Genomic DNA, 24,097 nt, shown 5'->3' on the forward strand with positions numbered 1-24,097 from the left:
TTATTAGATAGGATAGTGTCCTGGGGAGAACACTTCATGCCACATAGGGCCACACAGAAAGCGCCAAGGTAGATCACAAGGCAGAGAGAGAGAGTAAACTGTGGGCAAGCGCCTTTACAGTGTTTTTTTTTCCATCTAAAGAAATGGGCAAGGCAGGCTAAGCAGGTTTAGTGCTAGCTAGCTAACTTTAAAAGTGGCTCCTTGTGAAGTGCATGTTCACTTGACTATTAGAGAATATAGTTTGGGGCTATCTAAAGTCTCCAGGTATTTTAGGTGAGCTAGGGCTTACTTGGGATCAGCCAGTGGTCATTTTGTAGATGTTAAGACATCAATTTACAAAAATTAAAAGTATAGTAATATCCCAAACATCTGAACACACAATGCTTTTTCATATGAAATCTTAATATTCCTGAGAATTAGAATTCCAGAAAACACATTTTAGGGAATTCGCCCTAGATCTAGTTTTGGCCAAAACCAAATATGTTTTGGAAGATCAGGTTTATCTTTCAAGCATCTAATCAACTATTTTCCCAGAGACTCTAAAATAGTGCTTATGTCTCTTATGTATTTTGACCACAATACTTTATCTTCCTTTATTAACCCAACTTCTCATAGGCAAGTTTTATAATTTTAGTCTTTTTGCTCAGTGGACAAGATATGAATTACTTTTCCTATTTTTATATTCAAGCAGAATTGCCTTAGAGTTTCACAGGACTAAACAGCCTGCTGGAGATGCTCTTGTGGGCTAGTTCTCTGTCCAGACAGTTATGAGTATTGAGTACAGTGCTTTCATTTAATAGTTTCATCTATTGTCATAGTCTTTGTCATTTGTATTTTCATCTCTGGATGAAACACATGACTTCCAATGCTTAAGGGTAAAGGTTTGAAATTTCTGTCTAATTTTTGGTAATTATGTCACAGAGGAAATTATTTTGATCCTTTAAAAGCATCCTGGCTTATTGAAACTCAAACACACACATACACAGGCATGCACATGTGTGTACACACAGAAAGTAAGCCCTGATGAATGGGACAGGTTTAATGTCTGAGTCATCAGGGAAGGGCGGGGTCTCTGTGTCTGCTCTTGCCTGCTGTGGATTTGTAATGAAGCATCCTGATAGGAGTGTCGTGCAGGAGGAGGTGCTACCTACCTGCCTGCCTACTCGGTTAAGTTTCCACTCCGCAGAGCCCCGTTAGGAACAGAGAGCAGTTTGGGTTCTGTAACTGTGCTGAGTGAGATAACAGCCCAAGTATGGCAACTGGAAGATTACAGTGTTCTTGGTGTCAATATGAGGCTGGCCGGCCATGGGCTCAGTTTTGACACCTCAGACCTCAACAGCAAGTGTGGTGAGGGAGCCTCAGAGACAGAGACCTCTGGGGGTAATGGAGAGGGTTCAGACTCAAACTTAGACACATGAAATAGCAATGAACCCTCATTGAACTAGAAGGAGTGAGATTGCAGGCATGTCAAATGCCTGAGAATTTTGTTTTCCTTATTTCTCTTTTTAAACAGTATCTCATTTGCTTTTCTAAAGCCCAGTTTGATGAATATTTATATGGACATTTGAATGCAAAGTTATTGATTTTTCCTATGAAAAAGCCTGGACCTTGAAGCTTACATCTCTTAGCCTTTCATTAGCTAAGCCAGAGCCACAGCCTGCGAGGCCACTGGCTGTGCAGACTCACAGAACGCCACTGCCATCTGCTGTGCTTCCCGGGAGATAGCAGCCACCCTGGAAGCAGAGGTGTCAGAGGGGAAGATGGGACACTCTGGCCCCCAGATGTTCGTCACCTGGGGCTGCAGTGGTAAAATACAAACACTGGGTGGCTTAGCTAACAGAAATTTATTTTCACACAGTTCACAAGGCTGCAAGTCCAAGATCAAGTTGTTGGCAGATTTGGTTTCTTCTAAAGCCTCTTTCCTTGGCTTATAGACAACTAACTTTGTATTTTGTCTTCACATGGGCATTCTTCTCTGTGTGTACATGGCCTTGGTGTCTCTTTTTCTTCTTATAAGATCACCAGACCCATTCAATTAGGGCCCCACGCTCATGGCATCATTCAACCTTAATTACCTCTTTAAAGGCCTCATCTCCAAATACAATAACATGGGAGGTAAGGCCTTCAATATATAAACTGGGGAAGAGAAGACACACAATTCAGTTCATAACATCCCATATTCACATACACACACACACACACACACACACACACACACACACCCCGTGTGGCTCCCAGATTTTTGAAAATACTTACGTGGCACAGAGTTGTGCTACCTTTGACTTCCTGTGGGTAAGAGGATCCAGGTTACAATGCCACCGTCTGCCTGGGCTCCATGCTTACCATCTCCAAGCAGGAGCATAGCGCCAGCATCTCCTGCTTAGGTCAGGGTGATCTGCCTTCCAATTAGAAGCTCCTCACCAGGAAACAAAGCTGGGACTCTGCTTCAGAGGGTGCACCTTGACACATGAACCCTATTTGAGTGGGACAACTATCCCAGCCTATCCTGTATAATAAAAGGCTAATATGCAAATTGTCCCCTCGACTGGGAGTTCGACTGAGAGTTCGACCAAGGGGTGGGGTCAGCTGGCCAACCTCCCACATCCCCTTCCCCTGGCCAGCCTGGCCCAATCAGCCCCAATCAGGGTAGACCCCACCCATGCACGAATTCGTGCACTGGGCCTCTAATTGTTTTATATTTGTTCATGAAAAGGCAGCCATGTGTCTTAGGGGAAAAGGCTTTCTCCAGGAAAGCAGACACACCTTGCTGGGTCATCTTTGTTGTTGGCTCTGCACTACACAATCTGGTGCCAGCCGTGCTGAGTTTTCCTTATGACCTCTGGTCTTTTTTACCTGTTCTCTTTCACAGTAGTCTGTGGAAGAAATAAGATGTCCTGAGACTCCTGGTCTGATGTGCCTTTTGTTACATACTATGCAGCTCTTCTCTCACTTAACCCTCAGTTCTGCACCACAGTTAGATGCCTACTTCAGTGATAGGACTAAGAACGTAAGTCTCTGCTTCATTAGCATCATTAGATAAACATCACTGATCTATAATAGGAAAAAACAATCATTTAATCTCTCAATTTTTATTATGTTTTCTTATAAACCTTTTGCTTCATAATTAAGCTAATACTAAACAACAGTCCTCTTTTTTAAAAAAGGGTCTATTTTTCTAAGTAGACACTATCTTTTCTAAAAGAGATCTGATGTGTTATTAAATATTCAAATAATCTGGAAAAGGTTATGGCATGTCATTTTAAATATATATTCTAGGGAACTTATTTTTTGAAAAGTATTGAAAAATGAATTCTAGATGTAGATGCACACATGCAGGAACCAAACAACCAAGCACAAGTTCATAAAAACCTGTCCTGAATTCTTTAAACCCACTGGCCTTGGTATAAAAGTCCCAATCGATTTATAGAATCTTTCATTTGAAAAGCAAACCACAGGAAATTATTCACTTCTCTGAGGCTAATAATTTTCTGTTATTTTTGTTTGATCTTTTTCTTTTAAAGCCTGCTGGCCTGTGCATCTGTGTATTGAACTCCATTCTGTATGTTTTGATCATTTTTCCTGTTTGTCAAGATCATTGAGTTTGGATGCAATTCTTTGAGCACAATCATACACTCTCCCAACTGTGAGGGAGCTGGAGGGGGTGCGGAGCAGGGAGGGCTACTCCCCCATTTAAAAATATTTGTTTCTTCCTGGTTATAAAGGATTGCATTTTGACTGCAGAATGTATAGAAAATACAGATATAAAAAAAAATAGAATGACCCCACAATTCTAAATTGGTTCTCAGCATTTTGACATATTATATGTCTCCTGGTCTTCCTTCTTTCCTCTCTTCTTTCCTTTCTTCCTTCCTCCCTATCTATCATCTGTCTATCTACCTGGTTGTTAAGGCCACATCACACATCTGGTATACCTGCGCTTGCTTTCCTGTTATTTATACATCACTCTATATACATAAGCTAAGGGGCAGGCAATTAGCAGTTTAAAAAAAAAGTGCCAACTTCTTGGGTGTCAGGTTGACAGGTAGAGTTATGAGAATTATGTGTCTATTTTACTTTCCAAGTGTCATACTCAAGCAATCAAATGAAAGCCTCATATATTATTGTTTCATCATCTCTTTATAACGTCGTTTTGGAATTCTGAAAGTGACTTGGTGAAATAATATTGTCCATATCTGCCAGCCTCCCTCCCAAAACAAAACTTGCAATTACTTTCCCCATCTCTGAACAGAATCACATATTATCTGACACTGGAGCCCCAGACTTTTAATGCTGCTGATCTCTAGCCATGTCTTCTGAACTGTAGTGGGACAAGGTAGAAGGTATCATCTTGCTTCTTCTCCAACTCCCCAAAGCACAGGAGCTCTGCATTCATTTAATTTTATGACTTTTTGCCCTACTTAAGATTTATTTTGGACTGAGAATACTGCAGGGCTTTAAATGGAAAACTATTGCCTATGGCTCTATTTCAACACCTTAACTTTATAGATCCCTAAGGATTAATTGATGTGTCCAAGCTCACCGAGCTTGCTTGTGAACTTTTGACACCAATACAGCACATATTGACTCCTTCCGAGTAAGAGCATGTTAGAGATGCCACTGAGGACCACACCTGTGTTGACCACGGCTATATCCCCAGCATCTAACATATCCCCTACCTAGAGCAGGACTCAGTAAGTATCTGGGAAATCAATGAATGAATCATTCAGCTCTGCACAAACATTTCCTGGACTATATGGCAACTGCCAAGGAAATGTGACATTTCCTTAGACCCCAGTTTATTCCAACTAAATGAATAACCAGTTAGCATAAAGCCCCTTTTGACATTTTCTAAGGGAATAAAAGGAAAAACAAAAACATGCTGTCATATGTAAAAGACTAAATAAATGATCGACCCCGGAGACAAATGCCCACGTATACATATGCCTCCTGTCAATCACATGCAAGTTCCTATCAGTGACAACAGCATTCCCCAACAGTGAGAAAGAGCGATTTTTACAGTAACTCTCCCAAAATTAGCGAAGCTCTCTTTTTCAGCTTACTGTTAAATTGCTCCCTCTTGTGGTCATTGAAGAGAAAAGAAATGGGCTTTTGTCTCAATTTGGATATTCAGGTCAAAGTTGAGACTGATTCTTCAACAGTTACTTCTTACTCTCCCCCTTTTCTCATAATGTCTCCTCCATTATACTATACTGCTTTTTATGCACACTCACACACACATTCACACATGCACATGTGCACCATGATCATCTTTAAATAAGGCTTATGATCCCAATTCGAAAATATGAGGAAAAGAAAGTGATTCATCCTCTTTCTTTTGTTGATTCAATACAATGGGGGTCTTGATTCTAACTTTAATTTATGTGCTACAGAAGCAAGCACCAAGCCCTTGTTTCTGCAGAATCAATGTTGGGGCCTTTGTTTATAAAGAATCAATGTTGACAATATTCAGACTAGCTGAGGAAGGCCTTTCACTGGGGAGGAGGTAATAGAGGAGGCATTTCATTTAGAACACTCATGTCATCCAGTAGAGAAATCATATCCAAGTGTTATAATCAGCCTCGATAGAAAAGAAAGCCAGAGCATGTGAACGGAAGAAGTGGTGACATTTACAGAAATGATTCCATGAAAAATCTTCCGTTCTGATGTTCTGATCATTCTGCTTCTTCTTCCCATTTTGCAATGCCCAGCCCACCTGTAATGGGGGTTCTGTATCTGTTTCCTCACCATCTCTTGAAGCTCGCATTGATAACGACATGAGAAAGAAAGCAGCTGAGTGGCAGAAAAAATAGGATGTTTTTAGCACCAGGTGTAGATCTACATGCTCGAAAAACAAAGTTGCTGTGTCCCTCCAGCCCCTCTCGAAAGAACAAGTGAGAACCAGAACAGACTGCGTGCTGGCACAGGAAGCAGAACTCTGAAAGCCCTGGGGCTGGGGAAGGAGACCACACTTTAGAAGTTCATCTTGTGATAGTGAATGATGCTGGCGAGGGTGCCCACTTCGTTATGCCCAGCTGTGCTTTCCTTCTGGAAGAGGCAGCTAATGGCAACAGGAGGCTGGGCTTCGCTCTTTCCTTTTTAACAGCAGGGGAGCTAAGTACTGCATCTCTAAGGAGGACCACCAGGTTTGCAGAACTGAAATGTGAACGTAGCACTGAGAGAGCGCCTTGTGGGTAGGCGAGTGTAAGGGAAACCCTCAATCCTGTGTGACATGTAAACGGGGCTGTTCCAGCAGCGAAGAGGCAGCTGGGGAGGCCTCGGCCAGGACTGGGTGGCCTTCTGTCGCAGGGAGTGAACGAGAAACAAACTAGAAGCTCGCAGGAGGTGAGGTTTGTTTAAATAATAGAAAGTAATTAGGCTGAAGACAAAAATCAGCGATGGCATTTTATAATTACAATTAATTTAAAGGTTAATTTCCTTTGGTGCTGACATCTTATTTAAAACATTTACCAGAAAAGGAAATTAGGATGTTACTATCAAGAGGCATAGAGTGCTTCTGGGAACCTGTGCCTATTATCACTTGAAATTAGGTTAGGCCCTAAGTGGGAATTTCAATTCATTTCTGTGTAATAAAAGATGGTGGTCAGGGCTCAGAGTCAGCAGGGTTGGCTGGGGCGGGCAGTGCAAAATTTGCATTTTTGGGTTTGTTGGTTTATGGGATTAATTGCAAGTGTTTCCAACAAAGGAGCTTAGTTTATACATGAACAGTCCTGACACAAAAAGAAAATTGGATATGGATTGCTGCTTTTGTAACTAATGAAGTTGATGTTGAAGGAATTCCCAAGAGCAGAGAGGCAAGAGGAAGCCCATAGTCACACGTCCATACACCTACATCACTGAAATTAACTGAATGGGGCAACAATATTTCTATTGGCTGCAGACCTGTCAATCTTATTCCCCTCTCCCAGGCCCCACCTTTCCATCACTCTGTTTTCCAGTTGGGAATTGTCATGCCTCGGGTTTCAAATGCCATAGGTATATATATGTATATACCCTATTCAGCAGCCCATCTCCCTGGGAACTTGACTAGAAAAATCAATGCATAATAGTAGCAATAGCCAGAGGGAATTAATCCTCCTGTACTAATTTCCCTGCTCACTGTGCCTTTGCAGATTTGCTCTTTGTAAATATTTTATTGGTATCACCGGCATGTAAACCAAGCCCAGCAACATGGAATTGTGCAGAACCATAGAGCTATGAACAACATTAGCGATCACCTACTTTAATCCTCTAATTTTAGAGGAAAGGAGTGCGCAAACACTTGCTCCAAGTCAAATAGTCATTTAGAGGCAGAACTGGGAGCAGAAGTTAAGTTTCTTGATTCTAATTATATTTTCCACATCACTTTGCTGGGATACCTGAGGTAGGTTCTTTCAACACATGCTTCTCGAGAACCACCCTGTGGCAGGCTGGGGTTAGTCTACTAGGGATGAGGCAGGAACCAAACAGACACTGTCTTTGCCTTCATGGTGCTTACGGTCCAGCACACGGTTCACACGAGATATTACACTGAAGTGTAAGGAGCCATCAGACAAGGAGAGTAGGGGGTGCAGTGGGAATGTATCCAGGGGCACCTGGCCCAATTAAGGAGACTAGAAATGACTCCCTGAGGAAGCAACATTTCAACTGAAACCTAGAAGATAAATCAGAGGGCTAGGTACAATTAGCAAAAATAGATGTGCCTTTTTTAAAGAGGACTACATTTTTTTATCTATATTGGCCAAATATATGCCATAATTCACACAGGAGAAATCTCAAGTGTTTTTAATGAGCTCGATATAGCAAATCTAGTTTCAACTTTCCCAACTATCCATAAAAAGGTCAGAGCACCGGCTGGACATTCTCTTTCCTGAAAATGCAGCAGTTGTTCTAAGAAAAAGATGATCCATTTAGGCTCAGGAGCTTTGTGAGTTTCCTTTCTGGAGGCAGCAAAATGATGCACAGATTATGTTAGCAAAAAATGCAAGGCAAGAGTATGTCTCTATTGGGTTATTATAGCATGCATGCTTTGTTTTTTACTGCCGTAATATGCATACATTAATGTGCCCACCCCCAATTAAAGCCACCGCGTCTAAATGGGCCGTGCATTCTAAATATATTCTGGAGGTCAGCTGAGAAACATACCCAATCATGTCTAACTAGCTCACCTGTAGCTAGTAATAACTGCTCTCAATTTCAACGGAAAGGCGTGTCATGTTTAATTGAAACCAATGCTAACAGGGGGGAACAAAACACTGGTGAACCTAACCTATCCAAACCACATGGCACAAAGCAGGCCCAGGCACCTTTAAGATGTTTAGTTATTGCATCATGTTCTGCACGCTTCTCCACATCTACCGGAAGTCCTGAAGGTATCTGGATGCATCCTTTTCTGACTCATCACTGCTCACTTCATCGACCCCCTTGACTTCCTTCCTCAGGGAGGCTAAGTTGGATCATCTTCCTTAGGGAGAACGAAGGGTTCTTCAACATCGCCAATATTAAAATTATCTGCCTGGCTGTGAAGCCCTATCTTTTCTCCCGCCTTGTTCTCTTGCCTCTCTCCTGGAGAAACGTATTAAATCTTTATTTAGGGGCCTCCCTCCACTGGAACCCTTAACCTTCCTTCCTTCCTACATCCATGCCTGATGAGGCTCAGACTCAGTTTCTCCACTCCCAGTCCTGGGTGGCTGCACATTGCCGGAGAAAGCAACGAACATGGCTGGATGCTCTCTCCTGCCCAAGCCTGCTTTCACTCCCCTGCTGCTGACAGCGCCTTCACTCCTTCCATTGACTCGCCGCAGGACCCGTTCCAAACCTCTCCAAGCCCTGAAGCCTGAGACCAAAACCTGAGGAAAGCGATGCTATCAAACAAAACCTCCTCGCTTTCCTCAGGAACCTCAACAACACTCCAAACCAGCAATTATCCTTTCGTCCCCTGCAGCCCTGCCCCGACCCAAGAGGAGTAGTTAAGCTTTTCCTCTCTAAAGAATCCTTGCACCGAGCATTGGCCTCATGTCCTCCTCCTCAACCAGGAGGCTGAGCTCTCCGTGTCTTTATTCTCGCTCACTCCATTGGATCGTTCCTGTCCCTGCATTCGGGCCTAAGACTCACAGACCACAGACCAGGCTGGTCCCAGCCTCTCTGTGTCCTGAGAAAAATATACAAAGTGATTGCCAAAAATATTTGGAATATGGAAACTCAGATATATGCCATTTTCTTATGTAAGATGCTGATAAGAAGTGAAGGCACAAGCTAAGCCCAAGTCTTCGACTCCAAAGCCCTCAGTCTTTACGCTACTTCACAGCTTCCCTGTGATGTGTGCAGGCAGTGGCTTTTATTATTAGAAGACTGTTCGATACAAGATCCCGGTCTCAGTAGAAAGCCAGCATGTGTCTCACCTACGGTGCTGCCCTCCCTGAGAACTGGCAGAAAGAGACAAGAGCAAACACACAAAACAGTTTATAACTTGTATTTCATTCTTGTAAGTTTTTAGAACCTAAAGCTTAAAGTGATTACTCACACTACTTCTCATTAAAGAAATGTTTTATTTATTATGACACCATTGTAGGGATTGCTTTTCACTTTCCTTTTTTAGCATATGTGAATGTGTTTCCGAGTTTAAAATACTGAAGATCTGATTCTGATACAACCAGGAGAGAAACGTGCAAAATAAGACCCTAAGACCCCGAGGAACAGGTCAGGGAGTGAAGCATCTGTAGTGATGTAGGGAAGAAGTCTCATTTCATTCACTGCGGCTTCACCATAGCATCACACTATAGTGATCTTTCCGGCAGTCACTGGATAATGCACCCCATCCCCCAAAAGGGTTGTGTTTTCCTAAACAGAAAAAACAATGCTCAGATCCCACTCAGGGATGTTAGCCCAGAGCGAGCGCCTCAAGCTCACACAGTGAGCTGTGTTGGTGCCACCAAGTAAGTCTACGTGGGAGAGAGGCTCTTCTCTTGGGCCTGTGCTTGGTTGTGTTCTAAATTCCTTCTGTGCCACTGGGGAGAAATACCCTTGAAATCCTTACCTGCAGAGATAAGGGATATGCACTCTATTTTCATGGGCCCACACAAATCCTTTAATGTCTTCCAGTGGGTTCTTGTAAATATTTAGGCGTAGCTGTGTGTGAACTGCCTTTCAAATGTTCCCTTCATGGTCTTTTCCAGCTCTGTGTCCGCAGGGAGAATGCTGACTAGGGGCTTTCTCGTTAATAACCAAGGTACAATTTTATAGTACAATACCGCACCTCCGACATGTATTTAAAAAGGCAGTTTTAGGCTTCCTGAACTCAGTGTTCATCACTAAAGGGTTTCAATAAAAGGGAAACTCACAACAGGGAATATATTTTAGCAGAGAATATTTTTTCAAAGAGCATTTTTCTTTTACTAGATAATTTCTAACATCTGCTATTGTTAATGCTATTAAATCATAGTTATTAAAATGATATGGCACTTTACTAATACAAAATAATTGGACCTCCCTATGCCGCCATAGGTCTAACATAAACACACCCATACTGCAGATAGGAAAGCTAAGGCATAAAGAAAACTCTGTAGTGACTGCAAAGAAAACGATAACAATCCTGAAATTGTTTTCATTGGACCCAAGGCAAATTCCTCCAAAGAGACAAAGATTAAGCAAGTGCAAGCTTACTGTATCACCTTCTACCCAGTTGTATACCTCTGTTTTGGATGCTATAAACTGGCCAGAAAGAAAACTGTGTTTTTTCTATGAATTCTCAACATATGCAACACTTGATAGCATTTATTAATGAACTAGAGGCCAGGTGCACAAAATTCTTGCACTCCGGGGCAGGGGGTGGGGGGTGGGAGTCCCCTCAGCCCGGCAGGAGCCCTCAGTGGGAAGCGGGACTAAGCCATCAGTCAGACATCCTTAGCGCTGCCTCGGAGGCGGGAGAGGCTCCTGCCACCGCCACTGCGTGAGCCTGGCTTCTGGCTGAGCAGCGCTCCCCCTGTGGGAGCGCACTGACCACCAGGGGGCAGCTCCTGCATTGAGCGTCTGCCTTCTGGTGGTCAGTGCACATCATAGCAACCGGTCATTCCGCCGTTGGGTCTATTTGCACATTAGCCTTTTATTATATAGGATGACTCTCTCACCCTAGTCATTTTGATGCTAAAAGATATCCTCCCCTCTGCCCTTCGGCTCCTCTAGGCCAAAGAGACTGCAGTGGTGGCTTCTCCCTGTTGGTATTCAAAAAGTTTCTTTAATCTCATAGAACCCGGGCATCAACTCACATTCTAGATCTCCCATCAAAGGTCGTTTCTTTATTATCGTTCAAGGCCTTATGGAGGAAAGGGTAAAAGCACTCAGTCAAATCCCACTTAGAAATTTTATCAGCATCTTCCATACTCTAATCTTCCATACTCAAATTGATTGCCTCTTTTTTTTTTTTTTTTTTTTGACAGTTCATTTAGTAAATGCATACAAGGGTCTTCCATGAGCCAATCTATGTTCTGGGGCCTGGGGCTGTAGGAAACAGTAGTAAACTGTCCATCTTATGCAGTTACATTATAGTGGAGGAATCAACAAATAAACAACTACATTTACTACTTGTCAGGTAAAGATATATTGTGATGAATCAAAATAAAGCCCAATGAGGAGAAACAAATTCATGATTTATTGGGGGGGGGGGGGCAAGGAGTCACCTGAAACTAATATAAAATATTGAATGTCATCTATAATTGAAAAAAAATTTTTAAATGACAGCAAGTTCCCAATTTTCTTTGCACCAATTTCAGTTACATTTCCCTTTTTCCAAGCATTTCCTGTTCCTTGCCATTTATATGTGCCACTTGTAAATTAAATACTACATTTCCAAATTAAGCCAAACACCAACTTATTCCTGACATTCTTTTTTTTTTTTTTTTCTGGTAAAGCCAGCAACATTCTTCTATCCAACTAATTTCTAAGAATCAACTTTGAATCTTGCCTTTTGCTTCCCTTCCTCATATTCAAAACCTTGGCATGTCCTAGGTTTTCTACCCCTTTCTCCATTTATCTTGTACTCATTGTCATATTTTTTTTCTGGTCCTCCTAATTCTAATTCAGGCCTTCCATAATTCCTCTGTCTTTCACATTTTATAATAAGCATTAAAATAGCAGAGACAATATACCAAGTGGCTATAAGAAAAACATCTCTCCTTACTTTGAAAAACATTGCTGTAATCAGAGGTATACAAGATGGGACTGAGAATATAAATAATTTCTGGATGGAAGGACTGCTTAAATGTTTATATGATGTCTGCACAAGTTATCAGACACAAAGGAGATGAATAAACCTTGAAAGATGCTTGCTGTATCACCTCTTAAAGGTACATCACAGAAAATCAAAATTTATTTGTAACTATCACTGGCAAATCCAGCACAGGTGGGTTTTTGTTTTGATCATGCTTCACATCAGAATATTCTGAGAATATTAGATTGGAGTTTGGAAGAAGATGAAGGAGTAAATTTTCTATAAAAAACAGATAAAAGATACTGGAGAATAAATAACAAAGGTAAACATCTACAACCAATAGAGGACTCTGACCATTAAAAGATTAATGGCAGTGGGTCACTTAGATCCCATTTATTCCTATTCGTCTCCCTCAGATATTTAGGAAGACATCGATACAATTACTCAGAATGAATGCATGTGGAAAATGACCTTACCTCATTCCATTGTCTGTGAACACAGGCATGTATGTAAAATAAAGTACAGAAAATACGCCCTTTAATTCTGGTTTAAATTTGACACCCCCATCCACCTACCCAATGAATGAAATGGTAAAAACCCGTCCTGGTTACATTCAAATCTTCTTTTCTCTTCATGGCTGATAAGAGTAAGCCCCAGACAACTCAAGCTCCATTTGCAAAGCATGCTAGATATATCTCATTTTCCCAGTGGCCTTTTCTCATGTCTTAGGAAGGTACATCACTCTGGACTCAAGCTTTGTCTCCCATTTTGGATCAAGATTCTATCCACTGGACTTGAAGATTTATCTTGGATTCTTCAGGTTATCCCTTGGTTTACACCATGGTCTTTGGCTGATAATTACCATCTGCCTTTTTCTGCCATTCATCTGAAATCCTGAGGGGAGGAGAGGGGACCTAAGGAAATATTTAAAAATAATAACACATTAACCTAAGCTTGACTTGGATCTCAATACCAGTGGAGGAGATGCTACTGTTTACGTCTACCCTGATCTTGAGCTACTCTAATCCACTCTATTCTCCTGGGTGAGGACCATCCTACTGAAAAGGAACCTCTGAAAATGGAAACTTTAATTCTGTGAAAATCTCTCAACAAACTATTGCTCAAGTAAAGCCTTAGTGTTCACAACAGTGAACCCAAATGAAAGAGAATTTGGGCTCCATCTGCAGCAAATCCCCAGGCATAGACAATAATTTCTCAAAATACAAACTTTAAATATAGTTGCCATTAAATTGTTATTTAGCTCTTCGGGTTCTGCTTATATTAGCTAATGTACAAATGTGGGCAATTCAGAAAACAAAAGATGTTCATTCTCTTTTCTCTCATCTTCTATAAAATACTTGGTATAGCTCCATAGTTGTCCCAAATTAAATAATTTCTGTCTTTCTTTCCCCTACACTGTGTAGGCTTAGAATGAGTCCTGATTTTTTTCAGGGGCTTTTAATTTTCTTTTTCCAAACCATATGTCTCACCCAGCACTGTATATTCCTTATCTTATTGTATCCTCAAGCTAATTGTATGAAGTAATTATTGTAATTCCTACTTTTAAAAGCTGTTAAGTGATTTGTCTAAGGTCACACAGCTGGCAAATGGTCAAAGCAGTATTTGAACCGTGATCCTTCCAACATCAGGGTCTCTGTTTTTTTCATTGTACTATTTTAATTTTGATGAGAAGGGAAATTCTGCCTTAAAAAAAAGTCACAATAAGAAATTATATATAAACCATAAAAAGACATGGAGGCACTTTAAATGCATATTACTAAGTGAAAGAAGCCAGTCGGAAATGGATACACACTGTATGAGTCCAATTACATGACATTCTATAAGACAATAGACAGTTAAAAGATCAGTGGTTGCACATGATCTCACTCATTTGTGGAATATAATAACCAACATAAACTGATGAACAAAAATAGATCCAGAGACACAAAAACATCCAACTGTCAAACCTCAGAGGGAAGGTGGGGGCAGGGGTGGGGAGGGGTGGTAAGAGATCAACCAAAGGACTTGTATGCATGCTTATATGCATAACCAATGGACACAGACAGTAGAGGGGTGAGGGCATGTGCTGGGAGGTGGGAGAGGCCAGGGAGAGGTCAATGGGGAAAAAAGGAGACATTAATACTTTAAACAATAAAGAATTTAAATTTTAAAAAAAATCAGTGGTTGCTAGAGACTAGGGGAGAGGCAGAGATAAGAAGGCAAAGCACAGAGGATCTCTAGGGCAGTAAAACTGTTCTGTATGATACATATCATTATACATTTGTCAAAACCCATAGATATAAAACACCAAGAGTGAACCCCAATGTAAACTCTGGACTCTGGGTGGCAATGACGGGTCAATGTAGCTTCATCAATTGTAACAAATGTACCACTCTGGGGAGGTTGTACATCTGTGGGGACAGGAAGTATATATGAACTCTGTACTTTCTGCTCAATTTTGCTATAAACCTAAAACTGCTCTAAAAAATAAAATCTAATTTAAAAAATGATTTCCCCACTAAACAGACAAATAGACATCATAGATTTTATATTACTTCATGCCTTGTTCCACTTTCTACCCGTAACACTCAAGACATTATAAAGAGAACCAAAATTAGTTAAAACTAAGCCAATAGAATAAGATACTAGAAGAAGTATGAATATCCTAGGGCATCCTAATTCAGCCTGTATTTCCCTTTCTTTCTCCTTCCTATCATCTATCTTGTCATCCTTTTGGTTGTTTTCATCTTTTATTCCCACCACACAACTTCTTCAGCCAGGAATGGAAAAGAGAAAAAAAAAACTTTTCCACAATACTCTTAGTATTTATGGTTCCAGTTACCATTGCTGCCAAAACGTAGTGTGTAAAACAATCATTTATTATGCTCATGGATTCCATGGGGTCAGAATTCAGACAGAGCACACTGAGGATGGCCTGTCTCAGGTTTGGAAGGTGAGGGATCTTAGCTGGGAAGACTTCAAGACTGGGCTGACACAACCGCTGGGGGCTGCAATCACTTGGAGGCATTTGTTCCTCACATGTCTGGGTGTTGATACTGGCTGGGACCTCAGCTAGCTTCGCAGCCAAAATGCATATCCCTGGGTTCTCCATCCATCTCTCTATGTGGGCTAGTTTGGATTTCCTAGTTTGAACATGGTGACTGTGTTCTAAGAGAGAGCATCCTAAAAGAGCAAGAGGGAAGTGTATGGCATTTTTATGATCTAGCCTTGGGCGTCACATAGTGTCACTCGTAGCATACTCTATTGGTCAAAGCAGCCACAAAGGTCTACCCAGCTTCCAGAGGAAGGGGCATAGCCCCAAACCACTGGATGGGAGGTGTGTCAAGATCACATTGTAAGCACATATGGAATAGGAGGTATCGCTTTTGGCATTTTGGAAAATATAATCTACTGCAATAACTCTTGTTATATTTTATTATACCTTACCGTAAATATCTAGGTATGTGTTGCATTTAAATGTTTGGTTAAACATTGATCCTCATCTTTATTTGTGATTTTCTGTTTCAGATTATAAAGCACATGATGCTAGGGACAGCCATGTTAAGTTCATTTTCATGAGCTCCAACATAGAGCCTTATACTTGACAACCACAGTATACAGCGTTATTATTATGACGCAATTGCTGATAGGTACATGCACTTGAGCCATCATTATTTTTTACATGTGTAATGTGTTGCAGATAATCTCTACAAAAAGGCATATAGCATCTTTAAAATTTTGTATTGACTTGAGAGAGAAAGAGAGAGAGGGAGAGAGAAGAGAGGAGAGAGATTTGTTGTTCCACTTATTTGTGCATTCATTGGTTGCTTCTTGTTTGTGCCCTGACTGGAGATCGAACCCACAACCTTGGTGTATCAGGACAATGCTCTAACCCAGTGGTCAGCAAACTCATTAGTCAACAGAGTGGCAAACCGCGGCTCGCGAGCCGCATGTGGCTCGCGAGCCGCGGTTTGCCGACCACTGCTCTAACCAATAGGCTGCACAGCCATGGCTCATATAGAATGTTTAATATGCAAGTGAGTTTTGTTACGACAATTAGATCTTGGTAGCTTGAGAAGAGTACATAAGTTCTTCCAAGTGAATAGATTCTTGTAAAGCGATAATAGAATCTCACAGGTGAGGTGGGAATCACTTCCTTAAGGGAACTATCTTTTTTTTTCTCCGCAATTAGTCACTTTCAATTTACTAGATTATTAAAAGGTTTATTTGAGGAACCTGGTGAGACCTTGATCATGAATGTTGATCTCTTCTGAAAAGTTAATTAATGCAGGCAATTGTCCCTTTTCAGTTGATTTCATAGGTGGCTTTGATTCTTATGGCTACCAAGGGCCTCAGAAGACATCTCATTTACAACTCCAGCCTATGTACATGTAAGTACTTCACTTGGGAGGTTTTCATCTGGGGAACCAAAAGATGGTGAAGTAAAATTCTGTGGCACAAAATAGATGGCATGCAACTTTCCTTCAGTTATATACTTTAGTATTTCTCTCCTATTCATCTCATTTTGACTGGGATAATTCTGATACCATTTTCTTCATAATTATTTTTAAATTTAACTTAGAAATGCCACATCTAAAGTTACCTTAAGTCTTATATAAGTATCAACTACATGGCTATAAAAAACCTCTAATCATATACTAATTTTTGAATTACCCAAAAGTTGTATATATTTAAAATCATATAACATTGTAGGTAGTTATATGTGACTATATATAAACCATATGTTTTGGTTTTCCCAGGATAGTCTAGATTTATACAGGTTGTCCTGGTTGTGCTGGTATAATTATTACCAGCACCCCCATTTAGATAGTAAGTGTTAAGTTATCACTCTAGTTAGATATAGTGTTAAAAAATCAAAAACTGAGCAATACTTTATCATTTTTGTGATTTGAAAAGTGAAAATGAAGCCAGACTATTAACACTGAAACTTATCAGACCCTTAACTCTAGCACTCCAGAGAGCAGATATACGATTAGAGCCTGATTTTTATGTCTGTGTTTAGGCAAATTCCCTTGGATAACAACTGATAACAAATTCTATATATCAGCATCAAGTGAAATGCTGAATTGCAGGAGAAGATCAAAATAGAAAGTAAGATTCCAATTCATTTTGACATGTGAGCTTCTCTCTTTGAAGATATGTGTTTGTTGTCGCTGTCCTCCACCATTGAATCATTTTACCTTTTAATACCGTCAGTGTGTAGGATACCAAATGGGTTTTGGGGGTATTTCTCCAGAGAAATTAATCTGTATGCAAACCTTTTCGGCTTCTTTTTAAAAGGGGAATGATCTCTGCAGCATGCCTCCATTTCTCTTTGTGGTTTCCTGGAAGCACCTGGTAACACCACTCATAGAAAAGCCTCTATCAATTCAAATATCAGGCAATACTATGTGTCATTCAAAGCATTCCTTCTGTAAACAGTACTTCACATATTCTCACTTTTATATCCCCACAACACTGCCTTAAGTTTTCCATTCTCTTATTTTAGAACCTCTACCCCATCATTCTTGTGGCCTCTAAATTGACCTTCCTAAAGTACCACTCTGATCATTTCACTCCCCAGTCCAAAAACTATCAATGACTTCCTGCTACCTACCAGCAAAGTCCAAGCTCCTTATCAAAACCTGGAAATCTACTCTAATCTGGCTGCAAGGTTTTGTTGAAACATTATCTCTTCTCCTCAGCCCTTAATAACTTTTAAGTCCCAATTATATGCAGATGATGCTGGAAGATGCTGGGAAAATGTAATGATGAATAAGAATTGACCCCTATTCTCCCGAAGCTTATAATCTATTGAGGACGTGGATAGTCTGATATCTAGCCTTAACCACTTTTTTTTTCCAGCCAAACCAGAACTTTTGCCTTTTGCAAATATAATATGTATTTTTCCAGTTGCCCATGCTGTTCTCTACATCTTTTTTTCCAAATTCCACTGTTTGAAATGTCACTATTAAATTACATCTTAATATATACTTCCTTTTTCTCTGTTAATTTTTTTTTTTTTTTTGCCAACTACGGTTATTTTCTACTTATAACATACCCTTTCTATTCTTCCAAAAGTGCTTGATAGCTTAACAAAAAAATGAAATGATAAATCCTCTAAATATTTTACCATTCTTCTCAATATTGTATCATAGCCTTATATAAAGATTCTATTTAAAAATAAAGGCAACGTAGTAAGGAATAGTGATAAAGATGACCTATTAAAGTCAGGTGGCCTGAAATAGAATTCCTTATGACCTTGGACATATAACTTTATTTGAACAACTTTATTTATTCTCACCAAACCTACGTTTTCTCACCTGAAAAATAGAGACGATAGCATAAATACGTCATATAATAGTTCTAAATTTATATGAAATAACTCATATAAAGTATAGGACATGTCACATAATAAGTACTAAATAAACATAATTTATTAGTAGTAGGAATAATGCTTATGCTAACCCAGTATTACTCATGGAAAGACTTTATCAAGTCACAAATCAATATACACAGTATTTCATTCCCAAAGGATTTCCTCTGTAAACACTGTATCTCATATAACACCAAGCCAAGTAACATGTAACAATATGGGTAACACGTAACAATATGTTTGTGCTTAGGAGTAAACCAGGACATTTACAAGGCTTGCAATTGCTTGCTCTGACAATAGCACATAACATTTTTAGCACACAGCATTTCATTGTGTTGGTCAATAGGAATGATCAATAAATGTGATCAAGCTACAATAAATTAGATATAACCACTTATGTAAGGATCAGCTATAATAATAACATAAGAATGCTAATTATACATAATCAAGTATATTATTTCAAATCAAGCATTTGTAATTCTAATGTCTTTCATGAGGGGACTCTGCAAATTTTTTTATCCAGCATTAAATTCCTGTGATTTTATTAAATAGAATACTTTAAATACTAAACCAAAAATAATAAAAGTATTGTTTTCTTTTTTACTTCCAGGGAATAGTAAAAATTATATAAGAGCTTCCAAGTCTCACTGCTCATGAAATAAGTTAAATGTTTAATGGCATTCAAATTTAGGAAGTTAGAAATATTTAAACTATATAACAACATATAACAACAAAATATGACTACTATCCCTTCCACAGAACTTCCCCTCACCACTTGGTATTTGAGTGGCCTCAAATACTGAGATTTCATTTTACACCTGAGGAAGCTGAGTCAAGTGGAAGGAAAACAAGGTCACACAACTTGTCAGGTGTTGCTCCAATTAGCAACCAGCTTTCTGGCCTTTTAGTTCGGTGTTCTTTCCAAATTCATAGCCAGACCAGGAGTCCGCTCTGGCATTACATTCCCTGATTCTTAATTTACGTATTTCTGCTGCTTCACACTAACTCAGCTGCCATGCTTCCATTCATGCATTCATGCCTGCACCCCTCCCCACTTTCTGTGTATCTTTGATCCCCTTTTGATTTCACATGAGGCGGTGTTGAATGAAGAAGGGCTTTTTCAACTTTGTGGACCTCAAAAATCAATCCCCAGAGAGCCACTGTCTACTCAAATCCTATGACAAAGCAAAACCAATTCACACATAAACCTCACCCCCTGCTGAGCAGCACAGACCTGAGCATCTCCTATACCTTTATCCTCCAGGGGTACCTTCTCCTGTCAGCCGGCCATAAATACGTCTCGTAAAGGAAGAGTGATTTAACGTCATGGGCCAGTTCAAGCACCCTAACAATCTTACATGGCAACGGAAGTAAGAGGTGTTCCGTAGGGAAGGAAATGCTTAAAAGCAATGTGCCGTTTTAGCTGTGGGGCTCCCATGGTCCCCGGCAAATCTTCATTTCCAGAGACAGAGCTTTGGAAACACTGCCTAACTGCCTTCCATCACAGCCGTGGACCCCTTCCTGTAGCCCATGAATAGGCAGTCCTCTTTTGATTTTATTTGGTATCTGTAGTAAATGTTCTTGGCCTGTAATTCTTCCGATTACATTCTATAAGCCATCTAAAAAGGAAAGGTTATCATTAATTTGTTTTTTTATAGTTTGGTAAACCTCTTTGAAACCAACAATAGCTATGAAGTTTCTTCCCCGAAACATTCCCGTGTCCACACGTTAATTTTCTAACATGTGGCTGCCTGGCCACCACTGACCTACGTGCCATAAGAAGCAGAGATGGGTGTGGGCTCCCTGCGGTACAAACTGTGAGGAAGTCCCCTGGCCTCTTAGACACAATTTGAAAACATCGCATCTTTCTGGCAGCCTAATTGTACAGCAATACATCGTCATTGTATTTGTCCCCAGAAATGGATTTTAAATTACCATAAGCAGCCTCTCCATCCAGGAGATTTCACTGAGAAAAAAGGAAAAGAGAGGCAAAGTGTCTATTTAAGGCACAATTGGGCTTGGGGTCTTTTTTTTTTTAACTTGCTCTTGTGCTTAGAGAGTTGAGAAAAGGTGCTGAGCTTTCCCCCTTGATTAAAAAAACATCTTCTCTCTCTCTCTTAGGTCGAAATAATACATATGGCTTCATAATGTCAGCTCCTGGACCTTACAAAAAACACTTGTTTCGCAGTGGCCTCCTGCATTTTATGAAGAGCAAGAAGCAACTGAGTTTAAATATACATACATTTTGACAAAACAAACACCAAGCCTCACATACCAAACACCAAGCCTCCCATACACCGGGACTCTCACACACACACACACACACACACACACACACACACACACACACACACACTGAGACACACACCAGTTCCCCTTGGCCTCCTCTTCCTAACTGAAACAGACGAACATGCAGGACATGTCCAGCTTGGATTTCCTGAAAGCAGGCTTCTTTCTCCCAGGCCTTTGGAAAGTTCAAAAGGAGACGTGTGGGTGCCCTCTGCTGGCCGTCACTAACTCCTCTGCCGCTCAGCCCGTGGGCCTCTGGGAGCTGTCAAGTCATCAGGGCACAGTAGCTCGGGAGTCCTGTCTTCTGCACTCCAGACGTCTTGATAGCACCAAGGCTCCGTAGGCAACAAAACTGCAGACACCAACAAACAAAACATGCCATGATGACCTGGTAACCAAAGTCTGAAATGGCAGGTTGCTTGCCCTAAAGGCTGTCCCGTACATACTTGCCTTAACCCACCTAAGTTGTGCGCCCGAGAATCTCAGTGCAGACATCCCCAAGTCACTTCCTTTAGGCTAACACACTGCTATTAATTCTGAATGAGTTCGAGTCTGTATGTTTTATGTCAAGAAACAAGACTGAATAGCCCAGCAGCTCCAGTGTGTCTGTGTTCGAAAACTGCCAGCTGTCAGCAAAGTGCTTTACCATTGAGCCTCCACAGTAGCCAAAAAGAGACAAGTACCAATAACAACAACAACAATAATCATCATCTTTATAATTCTTAAATATGGGCTTCTGATGGGGTTGGGCGGGGGCAAAGTGAGACTTAATAATCTACTAACATCTTTAATCTACTGGAAGCAGAAATGGCATAACTCACTGACTCACTTATTTATCGCACTCTAGGTGCTTTTATAAGTATCTACAAATGTCTTTTGCTAACACAGAAACAGCTGTGGATTTCTATCAACAGAGGCCAACTGAATATGTATTAGCTATGTTTACTCTTTTATATCTAATTCAAATTGAAGACCCTACGTAGGTGAACTTTTTTTCCTAACTTCCAGCGTATGAGATTATTTTTGGGGTGGGTGGGGGGGCAGCAATAGTTATCTTGGTGACATATTTGAGACCTTTTTGTGGTGATTGGGGGATCCGTTGTGTGGTAGAGTGTATTTGAATCCTCCTGTATTATTGTGACAGAAAAACTGTGCTGTTAACGTAGTTGGCAACAAGATGCCTTTGGAAACTTAATAGTAGGTCACTGTGTTTATGAAATATTCTGAATTTCTAGGAAATTTTGTTCTATATATTCAAGCATTATTTGGTTTTCATTAGTGGAAAACATAATTAGCTCAGGCTTGTCAGGAACTCAGATGAGTCACGTTTTTTCTTGGATCCACCTGAGACATTAAAAACAAATTTTTTAAACAAGTATACCATCCTTAAGTGCAGCAAAATTCAGACTTGAAACATTATACATTGGCATGACGCAACTTTTTCTCTTGGTTTCTATGAAGTTTCAGTTATTGGGTTAACCTTCTTTGGACCTTATCCCATCCGGAACTACATAAACCATTCCCATTACTGTGTTGCATGGATATCAATGATACACACGTATATACACTTGAAAACGATAAAGGAACAAAGGTTGCTATTGAAACATAAACTACAAAAAAGGGTTCCAGCACTTGTGCTTGAATTTTCTCAGTGGCTTGTATATGTTTATCCATATATACATGTAATAAAACATATGATTACAAACATGTCAGTGAAACCTCACCTAATCATTTTATAGTGACATGCATGTTTAATATATGAGAAAAATATTTACCAATGTACTGTCCTTTGAGTCTTAAAATATAAATACTCTACATGCCAGAAACTACTCTAATGTAACTATTAATGTGACAATTAAAATGAGGTTTCACTGTACATTCATGCTGTGATCAGATTCCACCTTCCAGGACATGTATGTGGATAAGAATTGAAATGCACAGAGAAGCCCTCATCTTCCTGCTTTAAGTTGCAGCCAACTTACCACCTAACCACTACTATCATCACCACCAAAATTTTCCAAACCAGTTGTTGACTACTAAACGTAATCCGTGGACAGGTCGTTGCTGGGAGCAGTGAGCACAGTAGTGTGATTACATCTGGAAAAACATCCAAGTTGTACAGCTGTATCCTCCTCAAGATCCGGTGAAGAATGCTATTTTTCTAGGCTGAGCTTTTGTTATAAACCTAATATGCAGAAGGCAAGAGTTACAAACCTGATGTGTCTTTTTTTTTCTCTTTCTTTTTTGCGTTTATTAATTCTGAATGTATTTTTAACAGAGTGATTTTTTTGACTTACTAGTGTAATTTGCATTTTAAAAATAAATGGAAAAACAATCACGTTTCCGAGCCATCCCTGAGAGCCGTGCGCCTTCTCACAGTGCCTGTGATTATGTCACTGACAGGAACCCCCATGAAACTGACATGAAGGCGGTGCCCACGCCCGTCGCATGCCGTGCAGGGATGTGTCAAAAGGAAAGAGAAAATGCCAGGTCACGACACCAGTTTAGCTCAGTCATAAAGGTAACATGTACTTCCATTATCTCCTGTCACGAAGGGTTTTTTTCACAAGACTGCCTGGAATAGACTTGCTGTCATTTGGAGAGCTTGTTTCCCCACTTCAAGCTGGAATTTAGAATTAGCATCAAGCTATTGTCTGACAGAGGTGTGAGGGCACCATATTAAAAACCCTTGTTTAACATAGGTAGAGTTTTACTTTTCTATACTCAAATAATTTAAAATAACTTAAATAGCTCATTTATTGCCCATTTGATGGCATGGTCTTTGATGGCAACGATAGTGAAGCATGTTGGGGTAGGGTAAGCAGTTAGAAAAGATGAAACCCTGGCCCTAACTGGTTTGACTCAGTGGATAGAGCATCGGCCTGCGGACTGAAAGGTCCCAGGTTCGATTCCTGTCAAGGGCATGTACCTTGGTTGTGGGCACATCCTCAGTAAGAGGTGTGCAGGAGGCAGCTGATCAATGTTTCTCTCATCGATGTTTCTAACTCGCTATCCCTCTCCCTTCCTCACTGTAAAAAAATCAATGAAATATATTTAAAAAAAAAAAAAAAAGATTCACCCCTGGCATTGGTGATTGCCCAACCGTAATTTCAGCTGAGGTTCACTGTATGGACTGAAGGGACAGAAGGCGGCAGACTGGGGCTGCTCGTGGGGTGTGGCTTTTCGCTCTCTGCACACAGACACAAACCAGCCCCACAAGCCAAAGAACC

General features: G+C 40.4%; 1 protein-coding gene across 3 annotated transcripts in view; it reads left to right on the forward strand.

The window, feature by feature from the left end:
• NKAIN2 (sodium/potassium transporting ATPase interacting 2) overlaps positions 1–23,207 on the forward strand; it is a gene marked incomplete at its 3' end in the record, with an annotated part of 821,309 nt that extends 798,102 nt beyond the window's left edge. For 2 of the 3 annotated variants that reach the window (XM_080663586.1, XM_080663588.1), the window contains 2 exons: positions 16,512–16,593; positions 20,700–23,207. In XM_080663586.1, coding sequence (XP_080519712.1) covers positions 16,512–16,593; positions 20,700–20,709 — 92 coding nt within the window. Of the gene's footprint in view, positions 1–16,511; positions 16,598–20,699 lie in introns of those variants that run through there. The other variant, XM_080663587.1, reaches the window with a different exon arrangement.
• Positions 23,208–24,097: the final 890 nt, after the last annotated feature.

The sequence above is a fragment of the Plecotus auritus genome (genome assembly GCF_963455305.1).
Source record: "Plecotus auritus genome assembly, chromosome: 4".
Taxonomy (NCBI): Eukaryota; Metazoa; Chordata; class Mammalia; order Chiroptera; family Vespertilionidae; genus Plecotus; species Plecotus auritus.